At 51.9% G+C, this 17,569-nt stretch overlaps 1 protein-coding gene across 2 annotated transcripts; it reads left to right on the top strand.

Moving 5' to 3' along the window:
• Positions 1–1,129: 1,129 nt before the first annotated feature.
• ZNRF3 (zinc and ring finger 3) lies at positions 1,130–16,822 on the top strand. Of its 2 annotated transcripts, none has more exons than XM_087912918.1 (4): positions 1,130–2,163; positions 11,886–12,011; positions 15,835–15,920; positions 16,522–16,646. In XM_087912918.1, the coding sequence occupies exons 1-4, from the start codon at positions 1,270–1,272 to the stop codon at positions 16,523–16,525; spliced, it is 1,110 nt and encodes a 369-aa protein (XP_087769044.1). In that variant the 5' UTR covers positions 1,130–1,269; the 3' UTR covers positions 16,526–16,646. The 2 variants fall into 2 exon arrangements, with proteins under 2 accessions (XP_087769044.1, XP_087769043.1); XM_087912917.1 differs by having other exon boundaries at positions 1,135–2,163; positions 15,835–15,909; positions 16,522–16,822.
• The last annotated feature ends 747 nt before the right edge of the window (positions 16,823–17,569 follow it).

Below are 17,569 nucleotides of genomic sequence, written 5' to 3'. Positions count from 1 at the left end.
AAGTGCAGGCGGACTCCCCGCCCCGAGCTCTGCCGGCTGCCGTCATAGCAGGAGGTCTACCCGGATGTGGCCTCGTGCGGGCCGTGACTCGGGCTCAGTCCGCGGTCCGCACCCCCGGGGGTCGCAAATGGCATGAGTCGGGGGCACTTCGTCAGTCCTTGCTGCTGCAGTGGGTGGGCGCCGGGAACTTCGCGCGCTCCGACCCAGCAGAAGCCTCCGACGGGCGAGCGAGAGAGAAAGGCAGGGGCCTTAGCGTCTGGCCCTCAGCCGTCGGATGCCGCTGCTGGGCTTTGTCTGAAATGGGCGGCGGATCTTTGGAGTTTAGTGCCCGCTTCAAAAGCAGCGATCTCTCTCAATTCTAAGCCAGCGGTTTCAGACTATATTTTATTGAAAACGCCACCCGTGTTCCTATGAGCTCTGGTTTGCCTACTTGACCCGCCATTTATGGTGTTTCAAAGAAGGTTTTAAAAAATTGCAAAATCTAAATGAACCGGGGAAATCTGCTTAGCCATCTTGCAGCCCCTGAGCAGAAGCCACTTTTCAGCCAATGCTGGTTGTTTGAAACAGTTGAACACGGCTAATGGCACTTCTCCTCCCCTTCGCGGCCACCGCCTCCGCGGGCACCACCAGGCTTCTGTAGCCATGGGACTCTGGAAGGCTACCCCGCTATCAATCTAATATTTCCTGCACGTATTTACAGCCCGCCCAATTTTAGTGGGGGGAGCGTACAGCTCCCCGAGGAAACAGGGCGGAACAAGAGGGCTACGGCGCCGTATCCGGCACGCAACCTGAGCGGCTTTCCGCCGGCAGGAGTCGCTTTTTAGCAACCAGCAGAGGGAGCAGATGACTCGGGCAGCGAACCGAATTGGTGTAAGACCACAAGCCGCCCGCAGGCCTTCCTTCCTCTCAACTTCCTTCGGGTTTGATGGCCAGCGCTCTTCTGGCGCCCGGGGAGTCTGCGGGTCCCGCGCTGGAAGTGAGCAGACTTCCGCCTCTGGGACCTTCGATGTCAGCAGGTCCGCACCGCAGCTTTCTGCCTGCTGGCCGGTTAAGGGGTGCTGCGATGGCCCGTTCCGGGAGCCTGCAAGTTCCGCTGCTAAGAGCCGGAAACTGCAACGGGGGTCCGTCCCGCGCTTAAGTCGGCCGCTGGGCAAAGTGGTTGGGAAAGGCCGCCCGTTAGGGCAGCTCCATGCCCTTCTTGGCTCCCCTCTCCATTTTCTGATAATTCAGGTTTGCTTCACCCAAACCCCTTGAAGTGGCTCCCTTTGAATGTCCGCGGGGCAGTTGCGGAAGAAGGACGGGAATCTAAAATTCAAATTCAAACTTTTATTGTCAGAGCACAACATGTGTGCAAAGAGATTGGCTGAGCCTCCCTCCAACGCTGACGATACAGCTCAGGACGGGGGTTGGGGACCCGAGCTCTTTGGCAGGAGGAGGCGGATACCCCAAAGCTGCCTTCCTACCCGGCTTTCTAGCCAGCTACTGGGCCACCGACTGCAAGGTGGGCTTCCACCGCCGGACCCCCCTCACTCTGGAGGACCCCTGCCGGGAGGCGCAACCCCCAAGTTCATCGTTTTCGGGCCGGCCGAGGCTTCGGCTCCCCCAGCCCCGCCCAGACGAAGCCACCCGTCAGGTCCCGCGCTGCCTGGCCAGGAGGCGGCGGCGAGGCGGGCCGGGCCCGGCCGGAGGCGGGGACAGCCGCAGCCCTGTCACGTGGAGCAGATGAAAGGGACGCGGCGGCTGGGCCGGGAGGAGAAGGAGGAGGAGGAGGGAGCTGCCGCCAACCCGCCGCCCCGCCGCCGCCGGGATACGACGCTAGGCCGAGGCGGAGGCCGGGCAAGAGGAGAAGCCACCCGGCGGCGCAGAGAGGCCGGGCGGCGCCCGCGACGCGATGCGCGACCCTGGCCGGGCGCCCCCTCGCCACCGCTGCCCGGGGCCGGCGCGGGGGCCGGCGGCGCGATGAGGCCGGGGCCGGGGCCGCTGCTGGTGGTGGCGCTGGCGGCGGCGGCGGCGGCGGCGGCGCTGGGCCGGGAGGCGGCCTTCGTGGAGGTGGTGCTCTTCGAGTCCAGCCCCGGAGGCGACTACACCACCTACACCACGGGGCTGCAGGGCCGCTTCTCCCGCGCCGGGGCCACGCTCAGCGCCGAGGGCGAGATAGTGCAGGTGAGCGGCGGCGCAAAATGGCTCCGGGTGGGAAAGCGGCGGCCCCTGAGCATCTGCAGAGCGCTCGGGCCCGGGACCCGCGTGGTGCACGGGCAGGAACGGCAGCTCTTCGGCGACCTGCCCCGGGCTTTCCGCCGACTTTCGTTTTGGGAGAAGGCGGCTCGTGGGCCGCCGGGATGGCGCAGGCTGCCCGGGAGCCACGGTCCCGGCTCTCTGGGCCCCCTCGGGGGTCAGCCCGGAGACCTGGAGCCCGATCCAGGAAGGCAGCGCCTCTTCGTGGACGGGATCACGGGGGCTTCTGCTGCTGCTCTTTAACCGCGGGTGGGACCCCCGTTCGAGCCACGGATCGCCTTTGGGACTCCCGAACCAAGAAGATGGGGCCGCAGAAAGCCGAGGGCGGCCCGCGGGTGGTTGCTGCTCCGCTCGGGTAGCCATCCTGGCTGATCAGGGACTCAGGAGCCGCGTTTGTGCTTGCGGGCTCCATTCCAGAGAAGCGAGCCTCGCAGATGCGCTGGGGACGGGCCAGGGTGGAAGCGTTGATGGGGCGATGGTTCCCGCACGGAGGCTCCCGAACGCTGATGGGCAGCATTTGCCCTCGCGCGGTCGAGCTTTTCCCCCTGGGAGTAAGAAACAGGGGCCGCGTGTGCGTGTGTGTTGAAGTCAGGTCTGCAGAGGAACGGCTTGGGGTGGAAGTCACTGCTCAGAGGCCGCTTCACAAGGGCTGCTCCAGCTGTGAGAGGTTCTGGATTGGGAAGAAGTGTTCCTCTGCAGTGTCCCCCGCAGAGCCCAGAATCTGCCAGTTGAATTCTAACAATTTGCATGAAAAATGTGTAATCACCTTATTAAAACTCGTGTGCTACTAGTGAACCTTTTTTTATTTCTTCCTCTTCCTCTGCTTATGGTGAATGCAGCTTCTAGGAGTGCTCAGCTCATCCCACCCCCCCTCCGTTTTCGGTCTGCCTCAGATCAGAGGCTCACATGTTGAAGCCGGCAGTGCTAGAGGCTAGTTCCTATCTCTGTGACAGCATTTTTAATTTAACAGGACCAGCTTTGATCTTGCATATTTATAGGCAGCCTCAAATCACTGCAGCCTGTACTTCTTTATACTGTAACTGAAGTTCTTTCTTTCATCTTGAAGCCTTTGTGGATACGCTGTTTATTTTGGGCACTGTGGAAAATGGAAGCAGAGGCAGGAATGAAAATAAGGCAAGAGGCTTTCTCAAAACTATGTATCCTCTGCAAGTGCAAACATGGCTGTGTTTGAATACAGTGGGGTAGTAAGGCCTGAGATAAGCCCCTCTGAGTTGTAGTAACATGGCTGCCTGAATCTAGTCCGTGCTTTTTCAGACGGCCCCTTGTTTTTCCCACCAGGGGCTGGAGCTTTGGACTTGCGCTTTCCCAAAGCTGATGTTTCTGACTGTTTGACCGGAGTTTCCCTGAGGCTGCATCAATTTCACAGGCGAATGTTGGGGCCAACTAAGCCTGCTCTGAGGGCAGAGGGCTGAAGACTAGGCCCATCTGCTATTGAGGCAGCGGAGGAGATGGAGGCTGCCCCCTTAAATGGGCATCCATACAAGGAAGATGGCTGGCAGCACAGCAGAAGTCCTGGCTGCTCTAATGGAAATGCCAGGGAAGAGACCCCTTCTGGGATGGGATAGGAGACAGGGCACATTTCTCTGCTCTGAGAGGCTAAGGGTGGCTTGAATTGGGAAGCCATCCGTCTCTTTTCCCCAACAGCTATGAGGTAGGTCAGATGTGAGAGAAATTAATTTTAGCTTGTTGCCATGGAGTAGGAGCATTGAAACATGGCTGGGCACGTGCTTCAGAGTTCCCTTTAGCTAAGTCTAAATGTTGGTTTGTTTTTGGCTTAGTAGATGGTGAATTCAACCATTGTGTTTGTAAGCCAGCATTTGTGGCTCAGGAAATCATAGAAACAATCCAGTGTAGCCTAGACTCTGTAGTCCTTCCCACTGTGGGTCAGGTATACTAGTGTCTTTTTGATTCCCTACATAAATGATATTTTTGGTCAGTGCTACTGACGTACAGAGCAGTGTCAGAGGTCTCTGATCAACTGCAGCGCCAAAGAGGACAGCTAACGGTATAGTTCCAAGATTGAAGTGGGGAGTTTGCAGAGCAGGAGAGAATGAAGAATGTCTCTCCCCGAGTGCCCAAGGAAAGAGGGAAAGTGCTCAGGGTGGGGTGCCTCCCACCACACTCACTCTCCTCCTAGCTTCTTGGCACCATTTCCATTGGTTCTGATGACTGAGCAGCTCGGACAGGCCTCCAAGGCTAATGTGTGTGACAGAAGGCTGCTCTTCAAGTGGGATATTCTGTCACAGTAGCAGCACAAAGTTCACATTGGAGCTTGTGCTGATTCCACAAGCAAGGCTGTTGGGTTGAGCCTTTTATTTCTCAGAGGGTATACCGGTGATGGTAGAAGTTAAGAACATGGTGTAAGCTGTTCTTTGGGGCAGAAGGATGGGCAATGCCTAATAAGAGAACCAGCTGTGCCAGTAAGCAGTGAGGCAGACCTACTGTAGCAGCATCTTTGCTGGCAGGTCCAGAACACACATTGTTGAGCAGCTGTAATTGTGGAACACCTTGTCTAGGATTGTGTCCAAAGGCAAGGATTTCTAACATTCTTTACCTTGAATCTTTGAAGCCACTGGATGGTAAGCATCCTGAGGAGCTTGCACAGGGGTTCTGGGAAGCCTGTGCCAGGGCGGTGTTTTACTTGATGCCTGAACCTTACCCCACAGCCACCTATGGCCATCTGATGGATGTGAACGTCACAGGAGAGCTCAAGGGCATTTTCATTCCCTTCAGTAGTGGGCAGGGGAGAAGGGGAGCGTTACCCCTTTCACAAGGGTGAGTATCTGGTCCATGAGCTGCACAAAACTCTTAAGCTGAGCCCTGAGGGCATGGGTGTGGAATTTGTTTCCCTAATGGTGTGAACAGATGTGCAAATTCTGGGGCCAAGCGGTTTTGCCCGTGCGCTGGGGACAGAGGTATATTCTGGATTGGGACTATTTGATTTTTTTAACAATCGCGTAGCCATAACAGCACCAACCTTAAGTTTGGTTTCAAAATAATAGGAATTAATACTAGCTGTGGAAACAACTGTACCTATACTAACTGATTGATTTTGGTTATTGTTCTTGCAATATGATATTGTTTATTACTGTTATTTTTAATGTCTCTAAAATTTCTCCCAAACTGAGGTGGAAATAAATCGTCCTCATCATAATAACAACAACAATAATAATTTCTGCTTTGATTAGACTAGAATTCGAGTTCTGGATGTCATGCTGTAAAAAGAATTGGATAAACTTCCCCCAGTTCAGAAAAAGGCAGAGAAGAAAGGGGATTAGAATTAGTTCTGTGAAGGGAGACTGAAGGAGCCTTGGAAGGGAAGACCGTGGGGTGCAGGGCCCTTCAAAAGGCCAAAAGAAGGCTACACTGAAAGGGACAATCCCTGTCCCCCACGGCCCCATAATGCAAGGCAAGGAATTTCTGAGTACAGAGATAGTTGGTAGAAAGTGACCCTCTCGGCTGACCCTTCTGCACGCCAAGGAAGGACAGAGCCTGCTGAGAGGTGTTCTGATGCCAGCTTTTGCCCTTAGTTTAGCTTCCTGCACTGCCCGCTTCTGCTTTACAGGAAGGCATCATCTTCTTACTGAGGAGCTGATTCTTGGGTGATCTTCTGATGCCAGCCTGGTCCTTGGTATAGTTGCCAGGGGAAGGGGGAGGGCTGCATGTGTGTGGGGGGGTGGGGTTGATGAGAACATAGTAGATGATCCTTTGGCTTCCTCTGGATCACCAGCACCACTTGGCTTTCTAGCAAAAGAAGATGTGGCCTTCCCTTGTTGAGGAGGAATCCTGCCTGGCCTCCTGCTTGTGTCCTCTCTGCCTTCCACAGCGCAAGTTAGTGTGGAGCACCACTTTGGCTTTGCACTGGAAAGGCTTGTCCCCACAGCCTCAGGATTAGCCTGACACACAGGACTCTCCTGGCTTGTTCTGTGGGTTCCAGAACCTTCAACCAACGCCCCCCCATCCCCCCACCCCCGTCTGATGGTGAGGTGGGCAACACAAGGCACAGCCAAAGGGCTCAGGCACAGGGCACACAGTGTTCTTGGAGAGGGTGCCTTCTCTGGACCTCTAGCCAGCCTGATTATTTAGAGGGTTTCTGCAGGAACCAAGTCTCGCCTTAGTCACCAAGCTGAATTCTTGAAGCACTACACCAAGCTGTTTGAGTCTGGTGAGAGCGTGGGCAGTCAGCTTGGCTTTTCAGCCACACCAAGGCTCTTTGGAGGCTCCCAAGCTGCCTTCCACTTTTCCTTCTCCCTAGCTAGTGTTGGTAGAGGTGGAAGATGCCTGCGTTCAAAGAGTTAACTCCTCCCTGTGCTTTGCAAGCAGCTGGCCCATTGCGCTCCTTGCTGGGCTGTACAAAAATACTCCTGCTTTGAAGTGTAGTCAGAGGTGGATAAGGGGAAAATCTGGACTGAACTGGACTCCCAGCTGCCTCCACCCTTGGCCCTGGCTAATGGGATGGCAAGACTGAGCCAGACGCTGCTGCCCCAAAGCACCGCAGCCAGCCACGGCTTCCTTCCTCCAGCTCCCTCTCTCCTCGTGTCTCAACTGGCAGGGGAGTCCATTGGTGGGAGGCGGCAAGGCTCCTGCTGATGGAGCAGCATGGAATGCCTCTGGTAGTCGATCTGCTTGCCTCTTCTTCTGATGAATGCAAGTCTCTGGCTTCTGCACTGATTCTTGATGATGTTTACTCCAGGGCTTTGTTGGGAGAGGTGGCAGGGTCTCTTGCGGTGTAAGGGATGGCTTGGCCTGTTAGGGTACTTCCTCCTGGTCCTTCAAGCTTGTTGGCCCAACCCAACCTCCCCGCTTGCTGGCATCATCCAGGTATCTGGTACTAGCTGAGCTTCTTCGGCTGGGGCACTTCAACTCCCTCATGACTTGGCTCCTTCTTTTAACATCCAGACAGTGCTGTTGCTTAGAACAACAGTGAGAAATTTCCAGCAAGCCAAGCGCGGCCACTAGACAGTTGTTGGCTTCGATGAGTGACACTGACTTGTGGTTCTTTGTTGGAGAAGAACTGATTTCAAGGGCCAAGGCTTTGGCAGTCCCAACAGTTCCTTTTTAGGTTTTTAATCAAAGCTTCATCTCGTAGTTGAATTTCAGTAAAAGTTTGATTTGGACAATCGGCAGTTGGTTTGATTCAGAAGGTAACAAATGCAAGCAATGAGTGGAACAGCAACGTCTGGCCATTGGGTGCTCCCTCTGCCTTGCTGGGGGTGGTTCTGGAGGGGTAAGAGGGTGTGTGTGCGTGCTGCGAATTGATCTACCGGGAGGGATATTGCACAGTTTCTGCCTCTGTGTGAGGCTCCCTTGGCAGACGGAAGGGAGGAAACCATGGCTCAGGGCTGGCTCAGGCTCCTTTCACCGTGGGGAAGTCAGAGCAGCAACAGCAAATGGCTGCCATAATCTGGGCCCACGTTGGAGAGATTAAAGCCCCTCTTGCCTCACCGCCCTCATCTACCTTAAGTAGCTGAGAGGTTTACTTGTTCTAGTCAGGCATCTGGAGGGAACTTCTGCGCTCTTCCCCATGCAACTCCACTTGCAGCTGGTCTTCCTTATTTTTCGGTAGCCGACTCTGCCTGGAGATCGGGAGGGGGCGTCCTTGAACTCCCGAGCAGGCGGGATGGAATTTGTAAGGCCTCCGATGTGAGGAACGAGTGAGGAATGAGTGCGGAACATATCAGGCTGTGTGTGAAGAGCCTTGTGCTTACCTCAAATGTTTAAACCTCGAAGATTGGAAACATGTCAGTGATGCAAAGCTTAAAGCTCAAAGGGTCCAAAGTAGTTTGTCCTGCCAGGAAAGCTTGCTCATAGTTCAGCCTATGGCTTTTCAGTAATTCTGTAGCTTGTGTATAAGTGCTTATTTCCATTTAGTTCTTTGGGTCTGCTTCAGAAAGTGTGGCCGGCATTTCTCTGCAAGAGCGGTTCTTAACAGGTCTTGCTTCAGCTGCACTGCCTTGAAAACAAGCGTGGCTACTTTGTTTCATCACAAACAGGTTGCATGTTGCCTTGACACCTTTACCAAACTGAGCCCAAAGCACTGTGTGGCCTGTGATCCTTACTTGCAGGGAGAAGGGCCCTTCTTGGTCCATTGCTCAGCAGCTATTGTGGAAGTCGGAGTCATCTGACCTAGAGAGCAAAGGACACCCCCACCCCCCATTACACACACGCACACACCACCGCCTCTTAAGGAAGATTCCCTGCACTTCCCACAGACTGGAACTCTGGGCTGGAAGCCTGCTGCTTCCTTCCTATTTTGGCCGGGGCTGGGGGGGCAGAGAAAGAGACCTGCCGGTTGGAGCGATGTTTTCTGGCCACAGTTGGGCCATGAGGCTCCAGGCCTGGTGATGAGCTCCCGTCCGAGCTTGATTTGGCCCAGACTCGGCTGGCAGGAATGGGTGCTGCTGCTCCTGGGGTACAGGGCCCCAAACGTACCCAAGGTAGATGAGATGCTATCAGCTCTCCTCCCACTTCTTTGCCCTGGAAGGATCAAAGCCGGCCGAGGCGCTTCAAAGCCAGGTAGGCAGAATGATATAGAGAGCGCTCCCTGATGCAATCACAGCAGCTTGTGAGACTGGTTTCTGGGTTTTGAAAGGAAGAGACAAAGGCATCCTTGTTTGCTTTGGAGGGGGCAGGGAGGAGGGAGTACCTACCAGTCACCCAAGTCACTGGCGGACCCTGGCTAGACTGCCCTGTAAGAAAGCAGTCTAGGCAGGGTACTGCCCTGTGTTTGCTTCTGGCTCACTTATATCAGGGGCACCTGCAGTCTTGGCTTCTAAAGAGAAGCAAGGGTGCCCCTGGAAATAAAGGTTCAAATGTCTTGATTTGGAGCCACAGCTCAAATGTGTGTCTCTTGCATCTTCTTGCTGTGGTGTTGGGTGCCTCTAGCTCCTCCCCCACCCCACCCCGCATAACAGGACTCTTCCACCTGGCAAACAGTAGAATGGGGGAAGGGGTCTGCTCGTGGACGGGGGCATGGGCCAGATCACAGTAGGTGTGCATGCTCTGAAATGCTGCCAGGAGGGCTGTCCTACCCTCCTGGTGGCATATAATTCAGTTTTATTAATGGTTTGAACATATTTTGGTAGAATATACAGAAAAAAAGAATTACATCTACCAGACCAGATCCCTAAGTGTTTGTTTCCTGTGTTAAAGTTAAATTCTGCAATCTGTAAAAAACAAAAACAGGTGTTCAAGAACAAACTTTGTTGCAACATGAGAAGACCAGGTAACCATTTCTTCCTTCCTGGACCCTGACTCTGATCTTCTGTGCGATCCGCAAAGACTTGCTTATCAAATAGGAGAGCAAATTTCACCCCACCCAATCTGACATATTTGCCTGGGGGTATCACCACCCAAAGGAACAAGGTACCTAGATTTTGGCTAATATCTAAGTTGTGTGTCCTTTCTGAAGGTACTTTAAGCCTTTAGGGTGCTTGTGGTCTTTAATTAAAGTTCCTTAACCCCTTTGATCTGTATATTTCAGGATGACCTGTGGATTAAGTATTCAGCATGCCCTTTTCAGAGCAAATCACTCCTTTTTCTAACCGAATGTGTTTTCTGAGGGCTTAGAGCAGTACTCTCCATGACTGTTTCCTGATGGGCAGACAAAACTGAAGTGAATTGTACATGGTGATATAGTGGGAATTAGAAGCATCTTATCTAATGTTTTGTTTATGTTTTTGGTGGGAGAGGCATAGGAAGAAGACCCTCCCAGCAGTACTGCTGGTGAGATTGGGTGTATGTGTATGAGGGTATCTGATAAATCTGTAAAGCAAGGCAAGGGAGGAATTATCTGCCTGTCCCAGATCCAAAGCTCGAATTGAAAGTGACCGGTGGCCTTTGCTGGTTCGACCCTCCTTGTTTAATGCTGATGACAGGGATGAGAACGGCTTTCAAGCCAGTTCAGTTCTTCATTTTTCCCTTTCCTTCAAATCATCCCTTAGGCACCTCCCAGCTTAGCTTTAGTGGCTGACTGAAAAAAAGATATGGAAAATACATTTATTTGAGTGGTGGAGTATTGATCGCTCTTGGAAATCAGATGTAGTTATGGTTTCAATTTCAGAAGCGTTAGAGATCCCTGAGCAGAGGTCCCTGAGACTCTTTCAAGGGGTCTGCAAAGTTAAATAAATATATATTTTAAAATGTTTCAGTTTAATTTCCAAAACAATAAATATTGATAGTTCTAGCTGCCATAAACCAAAGCTCTTAGGGGGGCCCAGTCTCCAAAATGTTTGAGAATTGCTGATCTAGAGGTTAAACTCTTTTGAGTATCTCACTTTTTATGCAAAGGCAGCTGCCAGTTAAATGGACTGAAAGAATCCTTGCAATTTAGGATTGGTGGCTGCCTTTATAACCTGAATGCCAAATGGGAAACAATAAACTTGGCAACCAAGGCCTTTTATCAACTTCAGCTGGGTGGCCCTGATGACATCAAACTGCTGTTTGAATGTGAACAATTGTTTGAGGTATTCGAGAACCATCTCAAAAATTAACCTTATGCCAAGGAATGAGAATGAGAAGGAAAGTGCAACTAGAGAACAAAAGCTTGTCTTGTAGCGGTGCAGCGGAAACAGTCTGGAAGGGATGATAATCTGTTCCAAAGGTCTTGGTCAAAGGAAAGGTAATTTGAATGTTCATTGGCGACACACAAAAGCAGCACTGAAGGTACCAACCCTGCGGAGAAGCCTCTCTGATTCAATATAACTGTGTGGACGGACAGCCTGCTGTTAGCCACTGTAATCAAGGCTGCTTTAGATAGCAAAGCAAAATTACAAGATGGAAGAAAAAGAGTTGGAGCCCTTCGTTCTGGAAATAATAAACAAAGGTGATTGATCTCAGGTATTGCTTTGCTTGAAAATATGGCAACAAGGAGGCAGAAAAAATCTAGGATTATCATGTTCGTTTATGTAAAAAGTAGATTGAGATTTATTTGGATTATCAAACAAAGCACATGCTTGGAATCCCTGGCAGCAGCATCAGGTCTTGCCAACTTGGAAAGTCCGGTGGCAAATGCCCAAATAGACCCGCGGTCAGAAGAGAAGGGAGAAGGCAGGTTGCCTCTGACCCCAGCTCCTTTGTCTCAAGGCACAGGGTGTTGGATGCGCCTTCTCTGAATGTCCAGAGACGGTATCGTTCAGGAAATGTAAAAAGCCCAGACTTTTGCCCGTGCCTAAATTTGGTGAGGGTGACATTACCATAGAATCCTAGGGCTGGAAGGGACCTTGGAGTCCTTCTAGCCCAACCCTCTCTGCCCAAAGCAGGAGTGCTTTGGAATCCCAGACAAATATTTTCTTGAAACCCTCCAGCAGTGGGATATCCACAGCTCTGGGAGGCAAGCAGCTTCACTGATAAATCGTTCTGTTATAGTTTCCTTCAAAGCTAGTTTGTGCAGGGGATTCAGAATAGAGTCTTTGCAGCAAACTCCTGAGTGGAAGCATCGATAATTCCCGTTTGCTTACTATCCGGGCCATTGTGGCCATTCTGGGGATGAGTTCAGCAAGGAAGCAAACTTCTTGCATAAATTGTTCAATCTTCATATGGAGCAGGAAAGCCATGAGGTCACGAAGGAAAAGAGCCACGAGTGGGATTTTGAGGTGCATTTTCACAGAAGCTCTCTCCTCCTTTCTCAGATGCATCCATTGGGACTCTGCAACAGCAATGATGAAGAAGACTTATATGAATACGGCTGGGTTGGAGTTGTGAAGTTGGAGCAGCCTGACCTGGAACCCAAACCCTGCCTCACTGTTCTGGGCAAGGTAAGGAGGGCACATCACTTTCCTTGCAGCGGGGTCCTGGCTGGGGGAAAAACCCCGGTGTAGTGGTTTACAACTTGCTCCAAAGCAGCTTTCTACTCTTTTTGACCCCACAGCTTTTGTAGGGACTCAGTTCTGCACCAGTCACAACACACCAAGTTTCAGCCTTGTAGAACTGGTGCAAATTTGCCAGTGTTTGGGTGTCCTAGAATGTGTAATAGGATTCATAGGAAAATGGCAGAATGTTTATTTCCCCAAAGTCAGCGAGCTAGTCTTGTTGCAGTAATAAGCGACCATTGTGGTTTATTTAACGAAGATGTGCAATGTGACACAAAAGTAACCTCCTCCTTGCCAGAGGAATGCAAAGTTGTTAATTCAGTAGATTTTTGGGAAAGTATCTTGTCTGGTGGGAGGTTAGCCATTGGCCAACATGTATTCTTGCCAGTGGTGGAAAGTTGCAGCTAGGCAAATTAGGCATAAATTATGTGGCTTTACTACAGGAGGCCTTTTGAGACATACCAGAGAGAATGAAAATCTTCTTTCTGATGGTGCCACATTGCTTTGCCTGAGGGTGACCTGGACTGCATGTCCTTGACAAGGAATTGATGGGCAGGTGGGTGGGAGGGTGCAATTGAGGCAAGGAGGTATACATGCAATATTTCTGCAATTTCATCCATCTTTTTCAGAAGCAATTCACTCCTTACCGAATCTTAAAACTGAAATTTAATTTTAATTTATTGCAACTTAGCAGCTGAAGAGAAAAGGCCTCTCCAAGGTCTTTTGTTTAAATACACAATTGTGTATTTAATTGTTTAAATACACATCTGCTTATACTGTTGGGGGCAGATTAACATTTCAGTTTGAATCGGTGTTTCAGAGGGGAGGCCAGAAAGGTTGGAGCCTTCCTTTCCTCTAGGGCTTCCTCAGATATCAGTAAACTTGTTCCTTTGTACAACGTGTGCACATGCACGGCTCCCATTGTCTTAATGCGGCTCCCTTGTTGCTGCCACTGGATCAGGAGCTAGGCTGGTTAATTCAAAAACATCTGGAAAGCAGCCCAGGCAGTGGTTTGACGGTTGTGTGAACCAAAGAAGAGAGAGGAGAATTTGAAAGGAGGGGTGGGGGGAGAAGCATGATGCGTGTAATCCTTCAGCCGGAGCTGCAGATAGAGTGGGGCCAAAGATAGCGGGCTTGGGGGCTCTCAGGGAGGTCTGATTCGAGGCAGAGTTTATGACGAAGGGCTTTTTTTTTGGTTTGGCCGAAAGGAAATTGGTCCTTTCTTGTTTCTCTGTCAGGAGATGCCAGTCCGGTTGCCCAGCAACGGCAGAGCATTTGCCAGGTGGGTCTTTGATGGAGGAGGCGCTATCAGTTGGGAAGGGATGCGCTGCCCTCTTTGTATGCGAACATCTATTTCTCAGACTGGCCTCCTGAGCCCCCCAGCTTTAAGGCTGCATGCTCTGTAAACAGGGCTGTAAGAAGATGAGTGGTTTCTCCTTGCCAGTGTCAAACAGTGGGCTGTCAATCCCCCAAGAAGGGCCTGGTCCTCCAAAGCAGCCTATCCCCAGATGCTGCTGTCTGCAGACCCCACGTTGTTGGCTCTGAGGAAGGGGCTGCCCTGCTGGGAGTCGTTCTTGAGCAAAGGCTGGAAACTTAAGTTGTCCTGCTGCGGAATGGCTCTTTGGCAAAGGAAGACCCCTAATTAGAGGCAAAGGGTTTCTCTTTTTGTTCTCCTTTAATCCTTACCCCGAGGCCTCTGTGTTACGGCCCTGCCTGTGCTTGTGCTGTGCTTGTGCAGAAAGAAGGCTCCTGTTGTGCATTGTAATAAGACCTCTTTACGGTGAATCAACATGCTAACTTCGGATCTGGGTTGCCTCGACCTGTCCTGGGAACTTCAAGAACGCCGCTGCTGTAAATGCAGGATCGGTGCCCCTGCTCTGCTCTGTGGTTGTCTCTTGAAGAAGGCTCCTGTTGGGCCTAGAGCTGAGGAATGGGCCAGAGGCCCGATGCTGTGCTGACCAGGAAAGAGGGGACCGAGCAGGGAAAGGAGGGTGTGGCGCTTTGGCCCTTTGGCTGGCCACCCCAGAAAATAGTCTCCCACAACCCACTCCATTCCCGAAGCAGAAGCTCTTGCACCTTGTATAATTTCAATGGATCAGGAGTGAAAGAAAATACATTTAGCCAGACAGAGTAATTAACAGATTTCCCTTGGAACCAGCCCAGGTGTGTTTGGCTTGGAAAAAAAGGAGATAGTCATTTCCCCCGAGACTTTGAGGAGAGGAGACACAGCACTGAGCTCAAGCATGGGATCTGCTGCATGGGAATCGTCTTTGATGTCTGCCACCAGGAGTGGGGTGGTCCCTCCTGGTGTTCCACTTACAGCTCTGCTTCTGTAAGTTAAGCCACAGTGGCAAATCTCTTGAGCGCCCCGGTCTTACTTCTGGGGTTCCCCTTTTCTCTTGATTTAAAGCTCCCCGCCCCAAGATACCCTCAATCTAGCCAAGGAACTGGGGGAGGGGGGTCCAGATACCAAGGTACCAGCAAGGTTTGCTTCAAGGACAGCTGAGCCACACGAGCTTGGCTTTTGAAGACGGGTTTAGAACGAGCCGCTCGCCTTGCGTGCTGCCCACCGCCCCAAGAGACAAAAGCCTTGCTTGCCCCACGCCCTTTCCTCATCTTGGGCCGCGGGAGGCCTTGGTACAGAGGATTAAGGAGAGATCGGACAGCTATTTTTTTGGTATGACATGGGACCTCCAAGATCCAACTCTGTGATTCTGTCATTCTGCTTAACGGCCCGAATTGTCTTGTTTGGGGAGGGGGGCTTCTTTCCCTCTTGGGGAGCAGGCAGGCCTTCCACCCCCTGGGGGAGGGAGGAGGAGAAGAAGGCGCGGGAAGGCTGCCTCCTGCTCTGGTATGTTTGTGGCTTGGCCGCTTTGATCTCCTGCCAGGGAAACCTGGAAGGTCAGGCCAAGCTGCAGCTAAGCTCTGGAGACTGGAGTGCCAGGGAATGCTGGAGCGGAGCCCCACCCACCAGACTGCTGCCTGTGGGTGTCATTTCCTGAACCAGGCACTAAGAAAGTCCATGCGCTGTCCCCCTTAGGGGGCAGGAACCGAGGAAGCCTAGCAGCAGTTGGAATTGGACAGGGCTTGCCTGTCCCAAGGAGGGGGTCTGGGGCTTTCCCCCTCCCACCGTCTGCAGTCTGCAACTGCAACACCCAGTGGCCCAGCAGCCGTTGAAGCAGGCTGGTCCTCTTCATCAACAGACAAAATGCTGGGTGGCCTTCAGAGGGGCCACGGGTGGCGGCTGAGGGTCTGCAGCATTGAACGAGACCCACTCTGCAGATCAGAGCTGGAGACTCCTTACGGAACGAAGGGAGGCTAGAATCTGGTTCGTGATCCAGGTGGGATGGGAGGACTTTTAGCCTCCAAGTGATGTGCTGCCCGTCATTGCCTGCAAAGTTTAGCCCTGCTCATGAACTCTTTCCTGGTCTCCTTTTCCTGGGGGGCTTTGGGTCGCCACCCCATCCTAAATTATCAGAAGAGGAAAAAGCAAGGAAGGCTCCCTTGGCTCAAGGTTGCCCTCTGGTGACCACAAGCGTTAGCAGATGGAGAATGCGTGCAGGGAGCACGTGCTTGCTGGTGGGGAGGGAGCTGTGAAGAGACTCTATATGCTTTGGGGGTGCTTCCTTACTTCTGACGAGGCCCCCTTCCCACTGAATCCTTTTCTTCTCACCTCCTGGCCTTTATGTTGAGAGGGAGGGAGGGAAAAAGGGGAGAGGAAACTGGGTCAGGGAGCTGGTCTTAGGCCCTGTCCCCCTCTTCTTTGTAGGCCAAGCGGGCAGTTCAACGAGGAGCCACAGCTGTCATTTTTGATGTGTCCGAAAACCCAGATGCCATTGATCAGGTATGCAGTTGGTGAGTTCTCTCTCTGTATGAACATGGGTTAGTATATATTGTTCTTTCAGTATTTCTAGGAGCGGTAATGGAAAATATTCAGTAAATATTCTTGCCTATTGTTGGTGCCCACAAAAAAAACCCTAAATAAGCTGCTTTGGCTTGTAGAATAGAATCAGGGCTCCATAAAATGGTTGCTGACCCAGAGGAAGCCTGTTGTCTATTGTCTCCCCCATCCCCCGTCATTCCCCCCCATCCTCATGAACTTTGGAAGAAGGGAGAGCAGCCGCCAGCCCTGTCTGCAGGGCTGCATGGCAGGCAAGCCTGTTCGGGCATGTGTGCCTGAGATTTCCTGCTGCTGGGCCATAAGGAGCTGTTTGAACTGATCCAGTTTGGATCAACCCTGATGGCACTGACCTCTCAGGAGTCCAGCTTTGCCTTTTGTACCAATTGCAGCTCTGGGCTCATCTCCAAAGGCAGTGCCAGGCAGTCCCAAAGGCCCTGCAGATTGAGGGGAGGGGGCGGGGAGGGGGGTAGAGAGTGTGTCTCCTTTGAGTTCCTGTCTAGCAGAAAGATGGGGGCGGGGAGTTCAAAAGCATTCACCGTGTCTCCTTTCTTGCAGTTAAATCAGGGCTTGGAAGACCCACTGAAAAGACCAGTTGTTTATGTGAAAGGGGCAGATGCAGTCAAGCTGATGAACATTGTTAACAAGCAGAAAGTGGCGCGGGCCAGGATCCAGCACCGTCCACCACCAGTAAGCCCTCAGGGCAGGGCAGGTCCAGTTAAGTGACCAGACTGCCTCTTACTTTAAGCTTCCACATCTAAGTTGTGATTGTTGCCTCACCTGTTTGTAGGGGGGAGGGGTTCTGATAGGTCATTTGATGGCCCTTAGTTGTCAGTTCAAGCACCCCTGAGAGGCTCTGAGCCCCCTGGACTTTCTGGAACAGTTCTTTAAAGAGTATTTTCTCCCCGAGTGCCATTAAGGCACCGGTCAGATTGTGGTGCTTTTAAGAAAATCCAAAGCAAATCCAGATAATAATCAACAATTGTTCCTGTGGCAAAGGGAAGAGTTGGAATAAGCCAGACAGGAACGTCTCTTGATTCCCAAAGGAGGCCGTGATCACCGTAAAGTCAGCAGAAGTGGTCACAGGAGGTTTGGTGTTTACCGGATTCCGAGGGTCAGTGTAGACCTATAGGGTCGGGTGGGTGAACAGGGGATTTACCAAATCTTATGATGGTAGATATTCAAAAAGGTGGTCAACCAAACCGCCTGCTCCGTCTTTGATGGAGAAGAGAGCAGCTAAAATAGTGGAGGACTAACTATGAATGGAGGTGTGTTTTCAAATACACCCAGAGGAGGAACTCGGCCAGTTAGAAGTAAGATTTTGGAATGCCTAATTCCCAAAGGCAAGGCACATCTATTTGGCCTGGCATTAGATAAGTTGTCTGGCACCATCTCTGAGGAAGCGTCTGCTCTGGTCTAGGGTTGCAGTCCTATAGGTTCAGCTCCTGCCCAGGACTCGTTTGCCCATAGTGTTTTTGTACTTCTTGCGGGAAGCGAAGATGTGTGGGGAACCGAGCTTTTCTGCGAGAGATTATTAGCTGAGCAATTTCTGGGCACAAGATAGTTCTAGCTCTAGTTGTAGGTAACCAATTCAGAAATCTGAGGC

Source organism: Pseudonaja textilis, chromosome 15 (assembly GCF_049901715.1).
Source record: "Pseudonaja textilis isolate UNSWEBS1 chromosome 15, rPseTex1.2, whole genome shotgun sequence".
Lineage (NCBI taxonomy): Eukaryota > Metazoa > Chordata > Lepidosauria > Squamata > Elapidae > Pseudonaja > Pseudonaja textilis.
This window is presented reverse-complemented; position numbering and strand designations above follow the sequence as displayed.